General features: G+C 43.7%; 1 protein-coding gene across 1 annotated transcript in view; it reads right to left on the reverse strand.

Annotated features, from left to right (window-relative positions):
• LOC144791925 (uncharacterized) overlaps positions 1–5,021 on the reverse strand; it is a 78,631-nt gene extending 73,610 nt beyond the window's left edge. Inside the window, exon 1 of the mRNA XM_078666736.1 lies at positions 4,912–5,021. Within this exon, the coding sequence (XP_078522862.1) occupies positions 4,912–4,954 (43 nt within the window). The 5' untranslated portion in view covers positions 4,955–5,021. The remainder of the gene's footprint in view (positions 1–4,911) is intronic.
• Between the last annotated feature and the right edge of the window lie 12,068 nt (positions 5,022–17,089).

Raw genomic sequence — 17,089 nt, forward strand, 5'->3', positions numbered from 1 at the left:
CACATCAGCACACTCTTGTGGCAAGGAGTACATTTTCAGACCAAAACTTTTTTTGCCAATGTCTGTTATAATGGGGAGGGTCCAGCAGCTCCAGCATATTTAAAGTTTTACAATAAGCAAGTCAAAACTAAAAATGCTTTGACAAAAACTAAAAGGCTGACCACAATTGTCAGTCCTATTGGCTTTGCCAATGCTGGTTTATATTTGTGTTTCCCGTAATCTTGTTGAAAGTGGTTGCACTGATTTTCCATTATGAATATGTTTGGAAATACAAGCCTGTATCAACAAATTTTTACTAAATGGTCCTTCAAAGAAATGGTGCCAAAGAATTTCACAGTAGTTTAGCAAAATATTTTTTTCCTAGGTGCATTTTTTTGTGAACATTTCCTTTTGAAAGCAAAGAATCACCAATCTTGCTTTCAAGCTCCTGCAAATCTTTGCATCTAATCAGAGGGCATACGGGGTGCCTTATATGTAGCCTCATATTGGTAAATTTTGCAAAAAGTGTGTACATATTTTTATACTGGAACCAATGTCAGAAGTGCAGTCAGTGTTTACATTTCCCTGAAGTGCTCATCATCATAATAATAAAGACGTTGCTTTAAAAAACACATAAAAACAAGTTTGCACAGCATTTAAATATGGATACACGCTACCTTAACTGCAGCCAATGCCCTTCCAAGATCCAGGTGGTATAGTAGACTGGCAGGCGAAGGGTTTGTGATGCAGCAGAGAGGGCCTACTTGCCCCAAGTGCAAAATAAATATGAAAACGTGTTACCCTTGACCCCATGCAATATGTCCTGGGTGTCAGGCTATTGGAATGCCACACCCCTGGTTCAATGTAATACTTAGTTTAACCAATGTAAATATGTATTTAATAACTTGGAATTCTTTTATATGAGCTGTTGTGCTTTTATGGTCTATTTACAAAAGATCGAATAAAGCTGTGTGACTGACTGACTGCAAACACTACTTCCAATGATGAATTTACGATGAAGCATGTGCACATTAAAATCTCAGTAATTTTGTCCAACCCTCTTTCATTTAGAAAGAAAGAAACTGTGTCAAAGGTCAAGTAAAAATTGTGTTGGTGCTTACATTGCAGAAAAGGCAGTGCTATAAAACCTCATATCACAAGCAACCGTGAAAATTTGAAAATATTTAATGGTTGCCTGTGAAATAAGGAGTTTGTCTTTTAGATAGCCCCTAAACCACTTTGCATAGTTTTACCACTGTCCGGGCTAGTAGGATTATGCAGCACTGAAGACTAAATTAAGCTCAAGGTTAGACAAAATATGCAACAAGAAAATGTTAAATATGTGTTAAATTCTCTGGCGGTATTATTTCCATCAATCTTAGCTACAAACAATATTTTTGTGAAATATGCATATTCTGGAAATTATGTGTTAAACTCAGTAAATCCATAATTATGTAGTGAACTCGGCAGATACTGCATACATTTCCTGACCTCATCATCACCCATTGTTTTATAAAGAATTATTTTGTGACACGTAAACAAAACAAACATTCTCATTCTGTTCATTGCCCATTGTTAGCAGCACTTTGAAGAAAACAGCTTTTTCAACCCAACTACCTCAAAATAAACATGCAATACAAGATAATCCAATCCACGTGTAGAACAGTCCTATATTGCCACACTGGGCCTCTGGTGACCTTAAACAACCACTTGGCCTTGTGTTTTATGGTGTCATCAGTCTTGCTCATTGGGAATATTGGATGATATTACACAGTCACTCGTACTGTATCCCTGCCTTCTAAATAGAAACATAGCTTTAACTCATTGTGATATGCGACTAGACAAACCTGAAACTTAAGCAAAAGACAGTTTAATAAAGGTGCTGTCCATGTATAATATCTACATACCAACATAATTTGCATTCAATCTTCTCAGTAGATAGCATGAGGAACATTGGCTATAGTACACTATCAACAGAATATGAGTGATCAACAAAGTTTGATGAAGGCCAATATATTAAGCATTTTCAAATATATTCTGAACTGCTAAACTTTAAAAAAAAAAATTTTATAACATGAACTAAGGAAGGAGTGTTCTAGTAGCTAAGCTGTCAATCTGGGGACTGAGGTTTGAATCCAGTCTGACACTTGACTGAAAATTGTGTAGTTTTGGGCAAATCACTTAATCTCACTGTGCCTAAAATGTTAATGTGTAAGACATGAGTCTAAATGCATTTAGATTTTAGCCTCCACTGTTATGTATTATTTTAGGACCATATTGTAGGTTTCCTGAATCATGCCCTTATATAGGTATCAATCACTATATCCTTATATAGGCATCATAGAAATCATAACCATATTTAGGCATAGCTCATGCAGTCCAAATACGGCAGGCTACTTCCACTAGTTCCGAAAATCCACAACGATTTCTTGGAAAAACCCGCCTTCAGCAGTCAGGGACTTCCCCCTTGCTTGAGCACTGATTTATTCAAGAACTCATAGAGTTTTCAAAGAACTGAGACTCTTTGATGACGTTATGTCCACCCATACGTCAAACCAGGCACCTTCAAGGTATAAATATGCCCACACGCAAAAACACAGTGGTTTGGAGCAGTTCGACTATCTACTTGCCCGACGCAGCCTGCTACAGCAAGTGCCGAAGGAAGCCGACCCTCCAGCAGACGCACTGAGAGAGACGCTGTCTTTTGCTCCTGCCGAGAAATCCAGCTCCAGTGTTTCCAAGCTACCCTTGCGGGTTGTTGGGAAATTTAGTCCCAAGACCAGCCTTCTCCATTCTAAACTAAGGTACGGAGCTGATTAGACCCTTAGAGAAATCTTGGGAAGATTCTTGGCAAAAGAATACTACATTTATGCTACACCTCACTTACTTCTTCCCTTGTACTAAGCTTAGGTTAGGTACACCGGGGTAAGCGTATTTTAGAAGCACCAGTTGAGTACTTTTTAGCCTGTGTTATTTATGTACGTATTTTTCTATGGTTTAGGAACCATACAATGCTCTTACAGTATTATTTTATTCTACTATTTATACTGTACGCATTATATTTTACAAACTGTGTTACGATTGTAGCAGTTAATTTCTTATGCTTGAGAAAGAAGACTGTTCAATAAATCTTTTTATTGAAAACGCCCGTCTATCTATTTCTCTGCACCTCTAGTGAAACGAAGCATGCACGATTGACTGAGTGAAATATCTATCTATTGTTTCCACGACTGAAGATTTGTTTTATCTTGGGGAAACAAAGTTGTCACGTTTATGCGGTTGTCAGAGACTAATCCCTTCTTGTGAATTTGAGAAAGTTTCTAGTGACCTCTGAGCTAGCTGGCACACACAATTACGTTTAGTATATTCAGTAGAGACCTAGTCGACCTCAGTCCTACGTCTAATCTACAGGATATATTATTCCAATGCGCAGGGCCTATTGGGAATATAGGAACTACACTACACTACACCACATGATGTATACAATCTTGCATTGTCTTACATTTACTCCTATAATGTACAACGCTCTGCTGCTCCTCCTTTAGGCATGTGCTATATGTATACCAATACATGCATATTTTTACATTACGACCAGGTATCCTAATTAATATGGTCTTTGGATACCCCTTCCTTTTGTGCTACTGGTGAACTGCCCACATTTTGTGACAGCAGATAGAAGCCTCCCAGAATAAAATGTCTTTATCGCAGTACTGTTAATGGGGTTCATATAAGTCTACTCATCAACATATGTGGGAGCACTTTATTATGCTACTTGGCAGATCCCCCCCACACCCATTGTGTGTCCTGCAAGCATTTCTTTGTTATGCAATTCCTATACCGAGAATAAACAGAGCATGGTGACCAGGTCAGTCAAGTCTCAATGAGTCACTGGGAGCGTGACTCTTTAAGAGCAAGTGTCCTCACCATTGGGCGAGCTCTACGTCGGGCTGCGCTGCAATGCCCAACAGGCGCCTACAAGGGAGCTCTTTACCTTAGATCTCTTTGGTATGCCATCATGAGATATATGAAGCCTGGGTGTGTGGCTGTAAAGTGTAGATTGGTGTGCAGTGATTTTGGTATAGGAACTTCATACTCAACTCAGTAAATTAGAGTTATTTAGGAATATATAAGCTGGGCCTTCAAGCGCTCCTTGTCCCCACTTTTGTGAGAATTTTGCTTGTTATGCCCCTTGTGTATCGCTTTTCGTAAGAAAAGATACCTTTCCAATGAAACAGTCCCAGGGCACCAATACTCAGAGGAGTGAACAGAACTGTCTGCATAAAGGTCCTGCAAACAGCAACATTCCACTTACTTGGCTACAGTGATTTCATTTAAAGAAGTTTCAATCGCTTTAACTTCCCACAGCCGCCGTTTCAGCGCCCTATCAGCCCCACTACCTTGTGCTCCCATCTGTCTCCAAACCCCTGCCGACACACACAACACCCCCAACACACAACTTGGAACCAGCCTGAGGAATCTACCTTGTAGGCGATTCAGGTGACTTCAGACGCAAGTTGCTGCTTTGATGTAGCGAGCCATGAGACTGGCTTGTGAAAAGGGGTTGCCGCCTCACTTTATTCACCCGCAGTCGCGAGTGCGGCAAAAGTATTTCTGCCCAGGACGCTACTGAAGCAAGGGTCGGCTCTGCGCCCCCTCGCTCTCCCAAGTTCAGGTCTACTTGCATTCCTGATATCAGGCATCTGAGCTATATGGAGAGGAGGCTCCTGAGGCCAGAGCATCACAAAGTTTGAGAAAGGCATCATGGGTTGAGGGCTACTGGAAGGCATCATTCGTCTGGTGTCAAGAGAGAATACTCTTTAGATCTGCTGTATATTTTAAGCATGGGAGGTAATTATTCAGTTTCGAGACGACCCATTCAAGTCATTGGAGAAAACAAGCCTCACCATCTGTAACGTGCCGCTTGTCACTTACCAAATAGAGCCAGACACAGCAGCAGCAACAGAAGACGATTCATGGTGATCTCAAAGAAGGTCGGAAAAAAATTCAGGAACTTCCGCCTTCAAAAGTCCACTTCCGCCCGTGAGTCCTAGTTTTTCCGGCATCAATGATGCGTCACCGGTGAAAGTGGGCGTGTACCCAGGCGTCCAAGACGATTCGCGCACCTCAATGGGCGGCCATGCTAGGTGTATAAAACGCCATAAACTACTGCCGGACGCGTACCAGGTCAATTCGAGATGATCGGGTCCAGACATAGGTTTCTTAAATGCAATATTTAAAGAGACCGGGGTGGCTGCTGTTTTTTTGCTGGTTTATAGACATAGCTGCCAAGGTTTCAGATTGCTATGTGTGACATTTTAATAATTTTAGAGTAATTATGAGTGACATTTCAATGACTATGAGTGACACTGTCTCGTGAGCAAAATTAAGCAATGAAGAGGAGGGAAACAATAATATCAGAAATTGCACACATTTGAGGAACGAGAAACGAAGTTAACTGCTGCAAAACGTAAGAAATGTAAACGACTTCCATTGATCAGACTCTAGCTAAAATTACAGAAATTAGATAAAGCAGCTTGGAAGTGTTTCAAAATGTCTTTATAATCAGCTGAATGACTCGCAGTCTCACTCAACTGCTGCCAGTGACCTGAGCTATAACGCAACTGAAAACCAAAGCAGAGACATACTGTGTGAGTGACAGGGGCACAGGCAAACTCGGAATAAGTCTAGAGTAGAGTGGTAGGCGCCTGATTGAGATGATCCACACTTAACACACAGAACTGGGTAAGCTCTCAGGTATGTTTTCATGAGTTTAAAATGGTTGAAGTTCTCTGCAGTTTAAGATGCCCTAATATTTCGAAAGTAATCCGTGGCATTTAATTTGACGTTGTGAATAAACACGGCACAGTTTATTCAATTTAACAAGAAGCGCTAATAAATATTGGTTCACTAAGGGAGTGGGGTTTGCTGTGCTAGCTGCCCTGACCCGGGCAATCTAAGTGCCTCTGAATAAGTGAAAGATCCACCGTGGCCTTCATGTGCTGCCTCTAATCTCTTTTCCTCTACTTGTGGGGCAGAGCGTGACGCTTGGAACAAACAACTACAAGGAGGCCCAATGAGGGGGTGGGTGGGGGGGCTCCTTTACCAAGCAATAAAAAAATCTTTCCAGTCGCTTCAGAGACCCACGGCCTCTCCCAAGGCTCCGAGGAGAGATAACCGAGGTACGGCGGAAGAGCTGCACGTGTGGGTGGGGGCTCAGCCAGCATCTTAACTTAGCGTGCACAGGCTCTTTCTCCCACTGACCACGACCATTCGAACATGAGGTGATAGCAAAGTTTCACTAACCTCAGTCACAGAAGAAGGGCCCTCCACCTCCAGTCTGTCCAGGCGGCCCCGGGGTCACTGACTTCTTTCCGTCGGCTACAGTAAGATATTGCATGATTCAATGGGGGGGGGGGGCGGTAATAACAATTGCACTGGTGCCCGAGCCGATGCAAACTGGCGGACGGTGCCGTAATTATAAGCAGTGCTCCTTTTAACGGTGAACATGCTGCGCAGCCCGCAAACTATCCCAGCCACATCGAGCGCCCAAAATAAACTGCGCGCGCTTCCGCAGTGACGTCCCCCGCGATGACATCATCCTGTCAGTAAGAGCCGAGCCGTGGCAGTTAGATTCACCCAGGATACATTGTACTAAAGCTGCTCGCTGCCTCAGACTTTCAGTTTTAGTCAGGCTTGATAGTCACTCAGGCTTGACAGTGACAGCCTCAAATACTGGTGATATACTCAGCTTTTGAATACGCTGATTTGCGTGACAATCCTTTCACGTGCGGTAATGCGGTAATGTAACTTAAAATGCGTTAGTGTCACACCGGATGTGTGACACTTGACAGGGCTGTATAGAGCCTGAACTTGACCCGAAGGTATCAGAGCGCTTTACATGAGCCACCGTTGTGTTTCCTTCTAGAGTTGTATAAAAAAAAAGTGAAAAGATACGAGCAAAGCACGAATACTTTTGCAGTGTAGGTTGTACATTTCAATTACAGGAATACATATTGTTACGTCGGAGAGCCTGGTGGATATATAGCAGCAGCACCTCCACCAAGAGAGTAGCCACTGAAATAAAATCACCCCTTCCTTTAAGACACAGATTTTAAAATTTGCTAACATTCGTGCCAAGAATTTTCAATTCTATTAAGGACAGGAGGCGAGGATTATGCTTTTCTCAATTTCTTTACTGAACACAGCAGCCAATAAAAACACAGTAAAGAAATCAAAAAACTACATTACCCATAAACCCTGGGTAACCATAGAGTACATAGATAGTATATAAACAGTCATAGAGGTTCCAACTTCCTCTTTCTTTGTCCAGAACCATACATAAAGAACAATAGAAGTGTGGAAAAGTAAATTTTGCCATGTTCTGTGTCCCTACGTGTCATCCATCATATGTTATGTGTGCATGATTAAATATGCATATACATTCCCCATGTCCGATTAATGACGCAATTACAGTTGTGTCCACCTCTAGTATGCCAGTTTCCAGTCCTCGTGAATACTACGAATATCAGGCCTATGTAAAGCTACGTTGCCACGTTTCTCAGTGTGCACGTTATTCTATTATAAAGTCCCCGTTTCTAGGCCTCAAAAGGGCCTGGACACCAGATTCAGCTCCTGTCTCCTGAAGCCTCGCTGAGGAGCGATACAGCCCCCACCTGTATCCTCGACCCTTCACTTACTTCCTGCCTCGCAGTGCCCGGCCCAGCCTGGCTCAGTCTCTGAGTCTGCCAAGAATATGTTATGTTTCCAGTTATCAGTTCAGTCCTCCTTCTCTGCATTCCTAAGCTACTGAATCGCATCGATAGTTTCCGTCATTGTCTAGCCTTCACGTCTCCACGTTAGAGAAATACTGCATTTAATGGTCATTTAATATTCTTCATCACGCACTACATGTAGAATAATGCATGGTCCAGTCTTAGAATCAAGTTAGCCTTTCCCCTCCTGACTTCTAGTTTATATCAACATGTTCTCTAAACATCAGATACTAGATACTGTTTAGGTACATGTCGCCCTGACTCTCCAGACTTCAGTCTCTGCTCCTAGCACAGAGTTCATAGCCCCCAGCTTCTCCTAGTAACACGCCACTGCTAGTTTGCGCGCACCATCAGGTTAGAGGTCCCGGCTCCTTAGGTAGCCCCCTCCATGGTTTCCGCCCCATTCATGACATATTCTGTTACGTTTGCATCACATGTCTATGTATACGCCCCGTTACACCTCTTTTCGCCCTTATCTTTCGCGACTGCTACGCGTCACACCTTCTGCTCCACCCACTGCTACGCCTACTGCAATGTAATGCTATGTGTTTGCGTTATGTATATATGCTCATGTATTGTTATTAAAAGCCAGCGCGCGCTCATCCCAGATCCAGCCCCAGCAGCTGCTGGGCCCTGCCATCCTATTCCTATGCAGGTTGTCCTGTTCCTGTCCTTATGCTGTATTAAACCTGCAAAACTCCTACTACCTCGAATCTTGACTCTTATTTATTGAGCTATCTGTTATGATATATGTCTAGTCAAAAAGAGAGGTATTATTTATTTATTTACCACATAATGGCGCCCGAACAGGGACTTGCCCTTTCCCCACGCGTCGGTGAAGCCACGCCGACCCCCTGACCCTCTGCAGTCGTGACGGAACTCTTCTGTGCACCGGCAGATATTTCTGCTTCAAGTATCCCTCAGGCCCACGGAGGAGACGGAGGAGGCGGTCCAGCATCCATACGAGACGGTGGAGGAACGCGGCGAGTCCCGACCAGAGCCCAAGCCAAGAGTCCAAGGTCCGAGGTATCCGGAGGTCCACCCGTAACTAAAGTCCGAAGTCCGTCGTCGTCGTAGCAGTCCAGTCCGATCCGAGGCCTTCCGTTCTTGCTGCCCAGTGAGTACCATTACTGGGGTAGTATCTAGACAGGGTCAATCTAAATTGACTCTGGTCCGTGGGTTGGTGGTACACAGACTCACAAACGAAGTGTTCACCTAGGTGGATACGGGTCTTGATGCGTCCCTTTATGGGACCGGTATGTTCCGTACTGTATCAGCAGTGCATCCAGTAACTCTAGTCTGTTCCGTTCTCGAGAAATTCTTGTGTTTCTGTTCTCAGTATTCCAGGTAATATTCTGTCCGAACTGTTATGTTATGATGTTGTTCAATGTATTTCCAATGTCGGGGTATGCCTGAATTGTTTTCTCCAAATTGTTATTGTTTCTCGTGTATTGTATTTGTGTTCCGATTTAAGTTTACAATGTCTCTCTTTTCGAGATTACGTCAGCTAAAAACTAGAAAAGGTTTGTTAGAAGAAGCAGTTCCTGTTCCGCCGAGGGACAGTCCAGGTCACTTTATGTATCAGAAGCATGGCATAAGCGCCATATTGTATCTAGATTTATGGGTAGAGTATACCAAACAGTTAGAAGAAAAGTATAGATGGCCCGTATCGGGTACATGGGATGCCGAGTGCATCATGCGAGTAGAAGAAGCATTATGGAAAAAGAAAGCCAGACAATCACAGAAAGATGCCATCGAGTTATGGCGCAAAGAAGCTCATAAAAGAACCGAAAAAGAAATCAGAAAGTCAGAATTAAGTAGAGAATCCTTGGAGCGAGCACAAGAAAAAGAACTAATCGAGATTGGTGAACAAGTCAAAGCCGAACAGTCAGACAGACAGAGGCATGCCCTTATTAGGGGTATGTATCCTCTCCTTGCCGAGGGCTTGCCAAAAGCGACCCCAGAGGCATCCAGTAATTTCCCGCCACCATTAGTTCCGACCAAGCTACGTCACAAACAGACCGCAGCTGATATTTTTATTTCGTCCTATTTGGACGACACAGTCCCAGAATATGCAAATCCTGTTCGCGCTCCACCAGTCCCTGTAAATCAGGCACTTCCCGCTCCTCCAGACACCGGAGTACCTGTTACGGTACCCCCGGTCCAGCCCACCATACAAGTCCAGCCTACATTTCCATTTCCCACTCTGCCAGGACGAAGAGCCTCAGTAGACCTAGACTCTAGTTTAGGGGCCACAGGGGGAGGTATTCCTCAAACCCCGCCGCCACACAAGCGTTTAACGACAGCCGAATTACATGCACAAGCGTCACAGCGTACGCCCAGACATCAGACTGTAGCAGAAATAAGAAAATCCCTTGCCGAATGCTGTTATGATCCAGTCCCAGGCGAGGATAATATGGTTTTATATTCATTCCGCGTAAGAAAGGTGGCCGAGTATCTAGTCACCTTACCGAATATGAAAGAAGATCTAGACAGAATATATCGTTTCATCCGTACAGGGGATGATCCAGAAAGTATTAGCGAGGCCATGTCTCAAAGGAAAGCCGAGATCCAGCTCATGATATTAAAGTTTCTGATCAATTGTCTAATAAGAGAACAAGATTACCCGTCTAAAGATCCGGCTGAAATGAAAACCCTGACAAGGTGGAGTGATAATATAGCCGAGGGTAAGCACAAGACCGTCGGTGCTATGGAGAGTATGTACAAGAAAATCCGTAGAGAAATAATAAAGCTACACGAACAACGTAAAGCAGCACAAGTAAGCGAGAAAGAAAGTAACTCTGATACTGAAGAGGTAGAGGACGAGAATCCCGCCAGAATAGCGTATGTAGGAAAATCTAGATTTCCAGATCGCCATTTACGCCTAGAACACAAGTCTACTTTCCATCATCCAGCACCAGAACAAGGTTCACTAGAACAAGTGTTTCAAGCTACCGATCACATTCTGAAATCACGAATCGGTTACAGTGAGTTAAGTACCATGCATGAACAAGAACTAGCCCGATCAGCAGTCCGATGGATTACTGATTCTACCACTTTTCCAGACGAAATAGTGGCACAAATGTTTCTGAAAATGCCCCCAGCCGAGCAACGACTGGTGGGTATGTATATGATCCAGCACCTCATTACTCTGTATGAGGGTCAACACTCTGATCCAGGCCCGTTACATGATATCCTGAACGAGTTACTCCAGTATAGATGGAAAGGTCTAGGTACCGACTTAATTAGTGTCATTCTAGAACAGCGTCACAAATATGGAACGTTTCTGAACCCGCATTTTGTTCATGTCTCACCTCCAGAAAGTAAACCATTTTACATGGAGAGACAGAATCCGTTACGAGAAGTCCACCCAGTTAAAGGAACGGGTGGCGAAATGCAGCGAGTGTTTGTATACACTCCAATTACAAAGATGGAACTCCTCGAAATGAAGAAATTAATTCCCTGTCATGACAAAGATCCAGCAGGGTTCCATAGAGAATTAAAAGACATGCTCCGTATGGGAGAATACACTTACCCAGATATCATTAAAATGTTAAAGGTCCTGTTGCCCGCAGGGGTGTATGAAAAGCTAAAGGAAAAAGAATGGGAGGTGGGAGAGAAAAAGATCGATTGGGCAGTTCTAGAAGCTGAAGACAAGGCACGAGTACCAGGTACCGGTCTTGGAGATAAATGTAAAGAATTACCAGAATTATTAATACAAGTTTTACCCAGATTATTGACAACTAGAAAAGAAGACTGGGATGCAATCTCAGCCTGTAAACAAAAGCAAGATGAGGATATTAGTGATTTTTATTCTAGATTTGAAAAGTGTTTTAGTATCAACAGTGGCCTCAAGACAAGTAGTGAGTCATACCCTCACCTTTTTGTTACTAAATTAGTCGAGAATTCAAGCCCACCAATTAAAAATCGAGTTCTGAAAGTCGAAAGTACCTGGCAAGCTAATACCCCGTCCCAGATGTTGCAAATGCTCCAATACCATCAGAATAGAATCAGGGAAGAGCAAGAACACGAAAGAAAACGTATGAAAGACACGAAAATGAAAGTACTAGTTGCACAATCCGTTCCTCAAGACAGTCAGAAGAGGGGTCCGAATCAAGCCAGTCATCCTGCAGCTCCCGTTAAAGGGAATTGCAATTATTGTAAACAGCCAGGTCATTTTATAAATGAGTGTGCAGTTCTGAAACACAACATAGCTACTAGCTACTGGTAAGACTAAAGAAAGACCACGTCCGCCTAGACAGGAACAAGTTTCACAGATTCCTCAGCCACAGAATGCACCACAGACAGTTACCGCACCGCAGCCTATTGCTGCAACACAGCATGTTACATCGCAGATGTACCAGTATGCACAGTCTGAGTATCCAGAGTACCAGCAGTATTCATGAAACAGCCTAGAGAGGGAGGTAGGCTTGCCTCTCATCGAGATACCTGTGGATCAAGAAGGTCCCTATGTTCACAGTCAAGTATTAGGGAAAGACAGAAAGTTTTTGATTGATACAGGGGCAAGTAGGACCACAATTAGTCACGCCGAAGTTCCAGGGGCTCCGCTCTCAGGCTCAAGAAATGTTTCCCTTGGATTTTCAGGAAAACCTATCGTAAATGAGATTTCAAAACCAGTTTCTCTAGAAGTAGGTCCATTGTCCCGCACTACTGATCTGTTACTTACTAAGTCATGTCCAGAAAACCTATTAGGCATTAAGACACTGAAAGAGTTAGGTGCAGTTATATGCTGTTCCCCAGAGGGAATACGATTGTTCCTACGTGACTTTAAGGGTCACTATGTATTACGAGATTTTGATTCAAGACTGTCTAATGTTCCGCAGCATCTATGGGCACAAGGTCCAACTGATGTAGGTTACATGCAAATCACACCCTATCGTGTGACTCTCAAGCCAGGTGTAGTGTTACCACGAATCAGACAGTACAGATTGCCACCTGAGGCTGTAGCAGCCTTATCCAAAATTATTGACGAGCTCATTGCTCAAGGAGTGGTTGTAGAAACTGACTCCAATGTATGTAATTCTCCGATCATTCCAGTCATGAAACGTACTGATCCAAATGCACCCCCAGTATATCGATTAGTGATCGACCTACGAGAACTTAATAAATGTATTATTCCGCAGTACCCAGTTGTCCCAGACATCTCTTCCCTATTGACAGCCATTGATTCCGAAGCCACGTTCTTCACTGTCATAGACCTCAAGAACGCATTTTTCAGTGTTCCTATTCATCCAGACAGCCAGTTCCTTTTCGGATTTTGTTTAAATGGAAGGAGCTATATGTTTACACGAGCTCCTCAAGGTTTCACAGAAAGTCCTAGTATTTACAGTCAAGCACTTAAGAGACAACTAGACAACATTCACATGCCAACTGACACTGCCCTGCTCCAGTATGTCGATGATCTACTGATCACAGCCCGTTCTGAACGTGCTTGCGAGCAAGCATCCCTTACAGTCTTGTATTTCCTGGCCGAGATGGGGCACAAGGTGTCCCCTTCTAAGCTTCAATTCTGTGTCCAGCAAGTGGTATACTTAGGACACTTACTGTCCAAGAGGGGTAGGCAGTTGACACCAGACCGTATCCAGTTAATAGCGAGTCTTCCTCAGCCCAAGACCCAGAAGGAGGTACGTGCTTTTATCGGCCTTACTTCTTATTGTAGACAATGGATTCCTCAGTATGCATTTCTAGCTAAACCACTGATACAGTTAACGACACAGGAGGCAGCCGTATCGACTGTCCTCCCTTGGACATCTGAACATACACTTAGCTTCAATGAGTTAAAGAAAGCCCTATGCCAAGCTCCAGTCCTAGCGACACCAAACTACAGTAAGCCTTTTACACTTTTCGTTACTGAACGTGAAGGTACAGCATTATCTGTTCTCACACAAGATCAAGCAGGACAATACAAGCCCTGTGCTTATTTTTCGAGCACATTAGATCCTGTAGCCCAGGCTCTGCCTGCGTGCCTCAAGTCAGTTGCAGCCACAGCACTAGCTATCAGACAAAGTGATTCCATAGTCTTAGGACATACCTTGACAGTACAAGTTCCACATTCCGTGGAAGTTCTTTTAAACCGAACACAAACTCAGCACTTGACAATTGCACGTTTAACAGGTTATGAATTGACACTGTTCCAGCCACACATAGAAATCAGACGCTGCAACATTTTAAATCCTGCTACACTGTTACCATCAGTTACTTCGAATCCTGACCCACATGACTGTGTGGAAGTAGTTAACATTACGACAAAGCCAAGACAAGATCTGACAGATATTCCGTTACCAGACCCCGACCTGACACTTTATGTGGATGGTTCATGTATGAGAACTAGTACAGGAGAACTAGTCGCCGCGTATGCAGTGACTACTGACACCGAAGTTATTGAAACACACCGTATTGATACCCTGTCCGCTCAAGCAGCAGAGCTAGTTGCTCTGACACAAGCCTGCACACACGCCAAGAACTTGAAAGTTAATGTTTACACAGATTCACGTTACGCATTCGGAGTTGTACACGACTTCGGAGTGCTCTGGCAGGAGAGAGGTTTCATGACTTCTCATGGAACCAAGATTCAGCATGGTCTCCTTATTCAAGCTCTGTTAGATGCCATACACTTGCCGACATCTATCGCTATCATGAAGTGCAAAGCACATACGAAAGTTACTGACACCATTTCCCAAGGTAATGATCTAGCAGATCGCACAGCCAAGCTTACAGCACAGACTCCAGACATTCAAGTTAATCCGATACAGACACATACTCCAGCTCCGACTACATGTATGACAGTTAAGGACCCTACACAAGATGTCATAGATATCCAGTTATATGCTACTCCCGAAGAAATCAAGAAATGGTCCGAACAAGGAGGGGTCCAGACAGATCAAGGATGGTTAACGAAGGGTAGAGCCACATGGTTTCTCCCCGACTCTATGGTTCAAGTCATTATCAATACCGCACATAGTCCAGCACATTTAGGAGAAAAAGCTATGTTAGACAGTATCCAGAACATTTGGTTCAACAAGCATTTACGAGCTGCAGCCAAGCAGAAAGTCCGTACCTGTATGATATGTTGTCAGTTTAATCCAGGTAAAAGTGTCCCGGTGGAACAAGGTGGATTCCAGCCCCCTGACCACCCTTTTGAAGTCCTCCAGATGGATTATATTCAGATGGAGCGATGTCGAGGTTTCAAGTATGTCCTTGTAGTTGTATGCGCTTTATCCAGGTGGACAGAAGCATATCCAGTCCCAGATTACACAGCCGCGACCACTGCCAAGCAGTTGGTTCGTGAGTTCTTCCCCCGTTATGGACTCCCTAGAGTCGTATATTCTGACAACGGCCAGCCATTCTCATCTGAACTCATGAAGCATGTTTCCCTGTTGTTAGGGTACCAGTGGAAGTTTCATTGTGTACGCCATCCTGAAGCAGCCGGTCTTGTAGAGAGACATAACCAGACCCTGAAAATCCGTATTGCCAAAGTGTGTAAAGAAAAAGGCGTGGACTGGCTAGTAGCTCTACCAGTCGCTTTGTTTTATATGCGCATGGTCGCACATTCCAGATCAGGTCTGTCCCCGTATGAGGTCGTTTTCGGCCGCCCCCCTAACATGTGGGGTACTCCTAGACCCCGAAGTATTACCGATGTTTCAAGTAATATGCTGACAGATTACCCAGCTTCCTTGATGTCTGCCCTCAACTCATGTCGTTCACAGGTTGCTGCCGCATTTCCAGACAATACCGAGGTGGCACCGCACGAAATCGTTCCAGGATCCATGGTGATGGTCCGCAACTTTGACAGATCAAGTCCGCTGGAGCCTCGTTGGAAAGAGCCCCGACAGGTCCTCCTCACCACCCGTACAGCCGTGAAGTTGGAAGGACGCAAAGGCTGGGTGCACCTTTCTCATGTCAAACTCTTTAATGGACTGAAACCCGTCTTAAAGAACATTTCCCAGGATTTGAAGGATTGCCAAAGCATTGTTCTCAAGGACTGTCCCGCAAAAGACATTGCTACAACCCCTCCCCTGTTAGAGAAAACTCCGCAACAGGAGTACAAGCTAAAACTCCGGTCTAGTAAAATAAGTCAGTCAGTTTGATTGTCTAAGTCCTCCCCTAGGTGAAACGGTTAGACTGTTTCTGACATGTATAAAATAGACCCCCATAGTGAGAGAGTTAGTCAAAACTCAATCCGATGTATCGTTTTTCTATGTTTCATATTATTTCTCAGCCTTATGATTTCCTGCACCAGTTATGCATTTTTCTTGTATTTCCCAGTTCTTCATGTAAATAAGTCTGCTAATGCTACAGTTGAGCACACGTTTAGTGATCTGCCCCCTCATGAACTGTCTTACCGCCTCGCTATGCGTAATAACTCCTTTATCCGTATGTTACATTACTCACACCAGACCAGCAATGCCACTAATTGTTGGGTGTGTGGTCGACTCCCCCCTTTCCAGACACCGAAGGGAGTCCTGCCACTTTTTCCTTATCCTTTTTCACATAATGGTTCGTGTGGAGCATGGTCCACGTTAACGTCATCCTCAACAGATATGTCTTTTCTTAACAGTACATGTTTTCCAGACAAGCAAGGTCTTCCCCACAGAACAGGTTTAGATCTAGAAAATGAAGTTTACAATTTAGGTAATTATTCTTCGAATTTTATGGTCCTGAATGTTCAGTCTGATACTACTCCAGACATACCTGTTATTTCAGTACTACCAGTCAAAGGCGAATTATGTGTCCGAAATAAGGGTTCCGTACATGTAGGACATAGTGAATGTACTACTATTGTCAAGTATAGTGACAGTGGGAAATCTATTTTCAAAGCTTCACGTCATTCTTATTTTATTTGTGGTCAAACTGCATATGTTCGTCTGCCCCTCGATTGGGAGGGAACCTGTTACATTGCCTTCCTACTGCCACCTGTTTTCCTAGCCCCACCTGATTATCATAGAAACACACATCTAGTACACGTTAGACATAGAAGGGAGTCCCCAATTGTCGATTATACTGAAACTGCTCTAGAACAATATACCGATTTCAATAAAGGTTTCTTTTTCTTTATAGGACCTATCCAGAATAGTAAGTTAATCCGTAGGTTAACCAGAACCCTTGAAGCTGTAGTAAATGAGACTGCCTCCGCTCTAGGTAACTTAACCGAAGAGCAATCTGCTATGAGATTTGTCGTTTTACAGAATCGTCTCGTCCTTGACGTCATACTGGCCGATAGGGGCGGGGCCTGTAGAGTCATCGGATCTAGTTGCTGTATTTTCATTCCAAATAACGCGCCGTCTGTTTATTCAGCTATAACCAGACTCCATAAAATT

Source organism: Lissotriton helveticus, chromosome 11, assembly GCF_964261635.1.
Source record: "Lissotriton helveticus chromosome 11, aLisHel1.1, whole genome shotgun sequence".
NCBI lineage: Eukaryota > Metazoa > Chordata > Amphibia > Caudata > Salamandridae > Lissotriton > Lissotriton helveticus.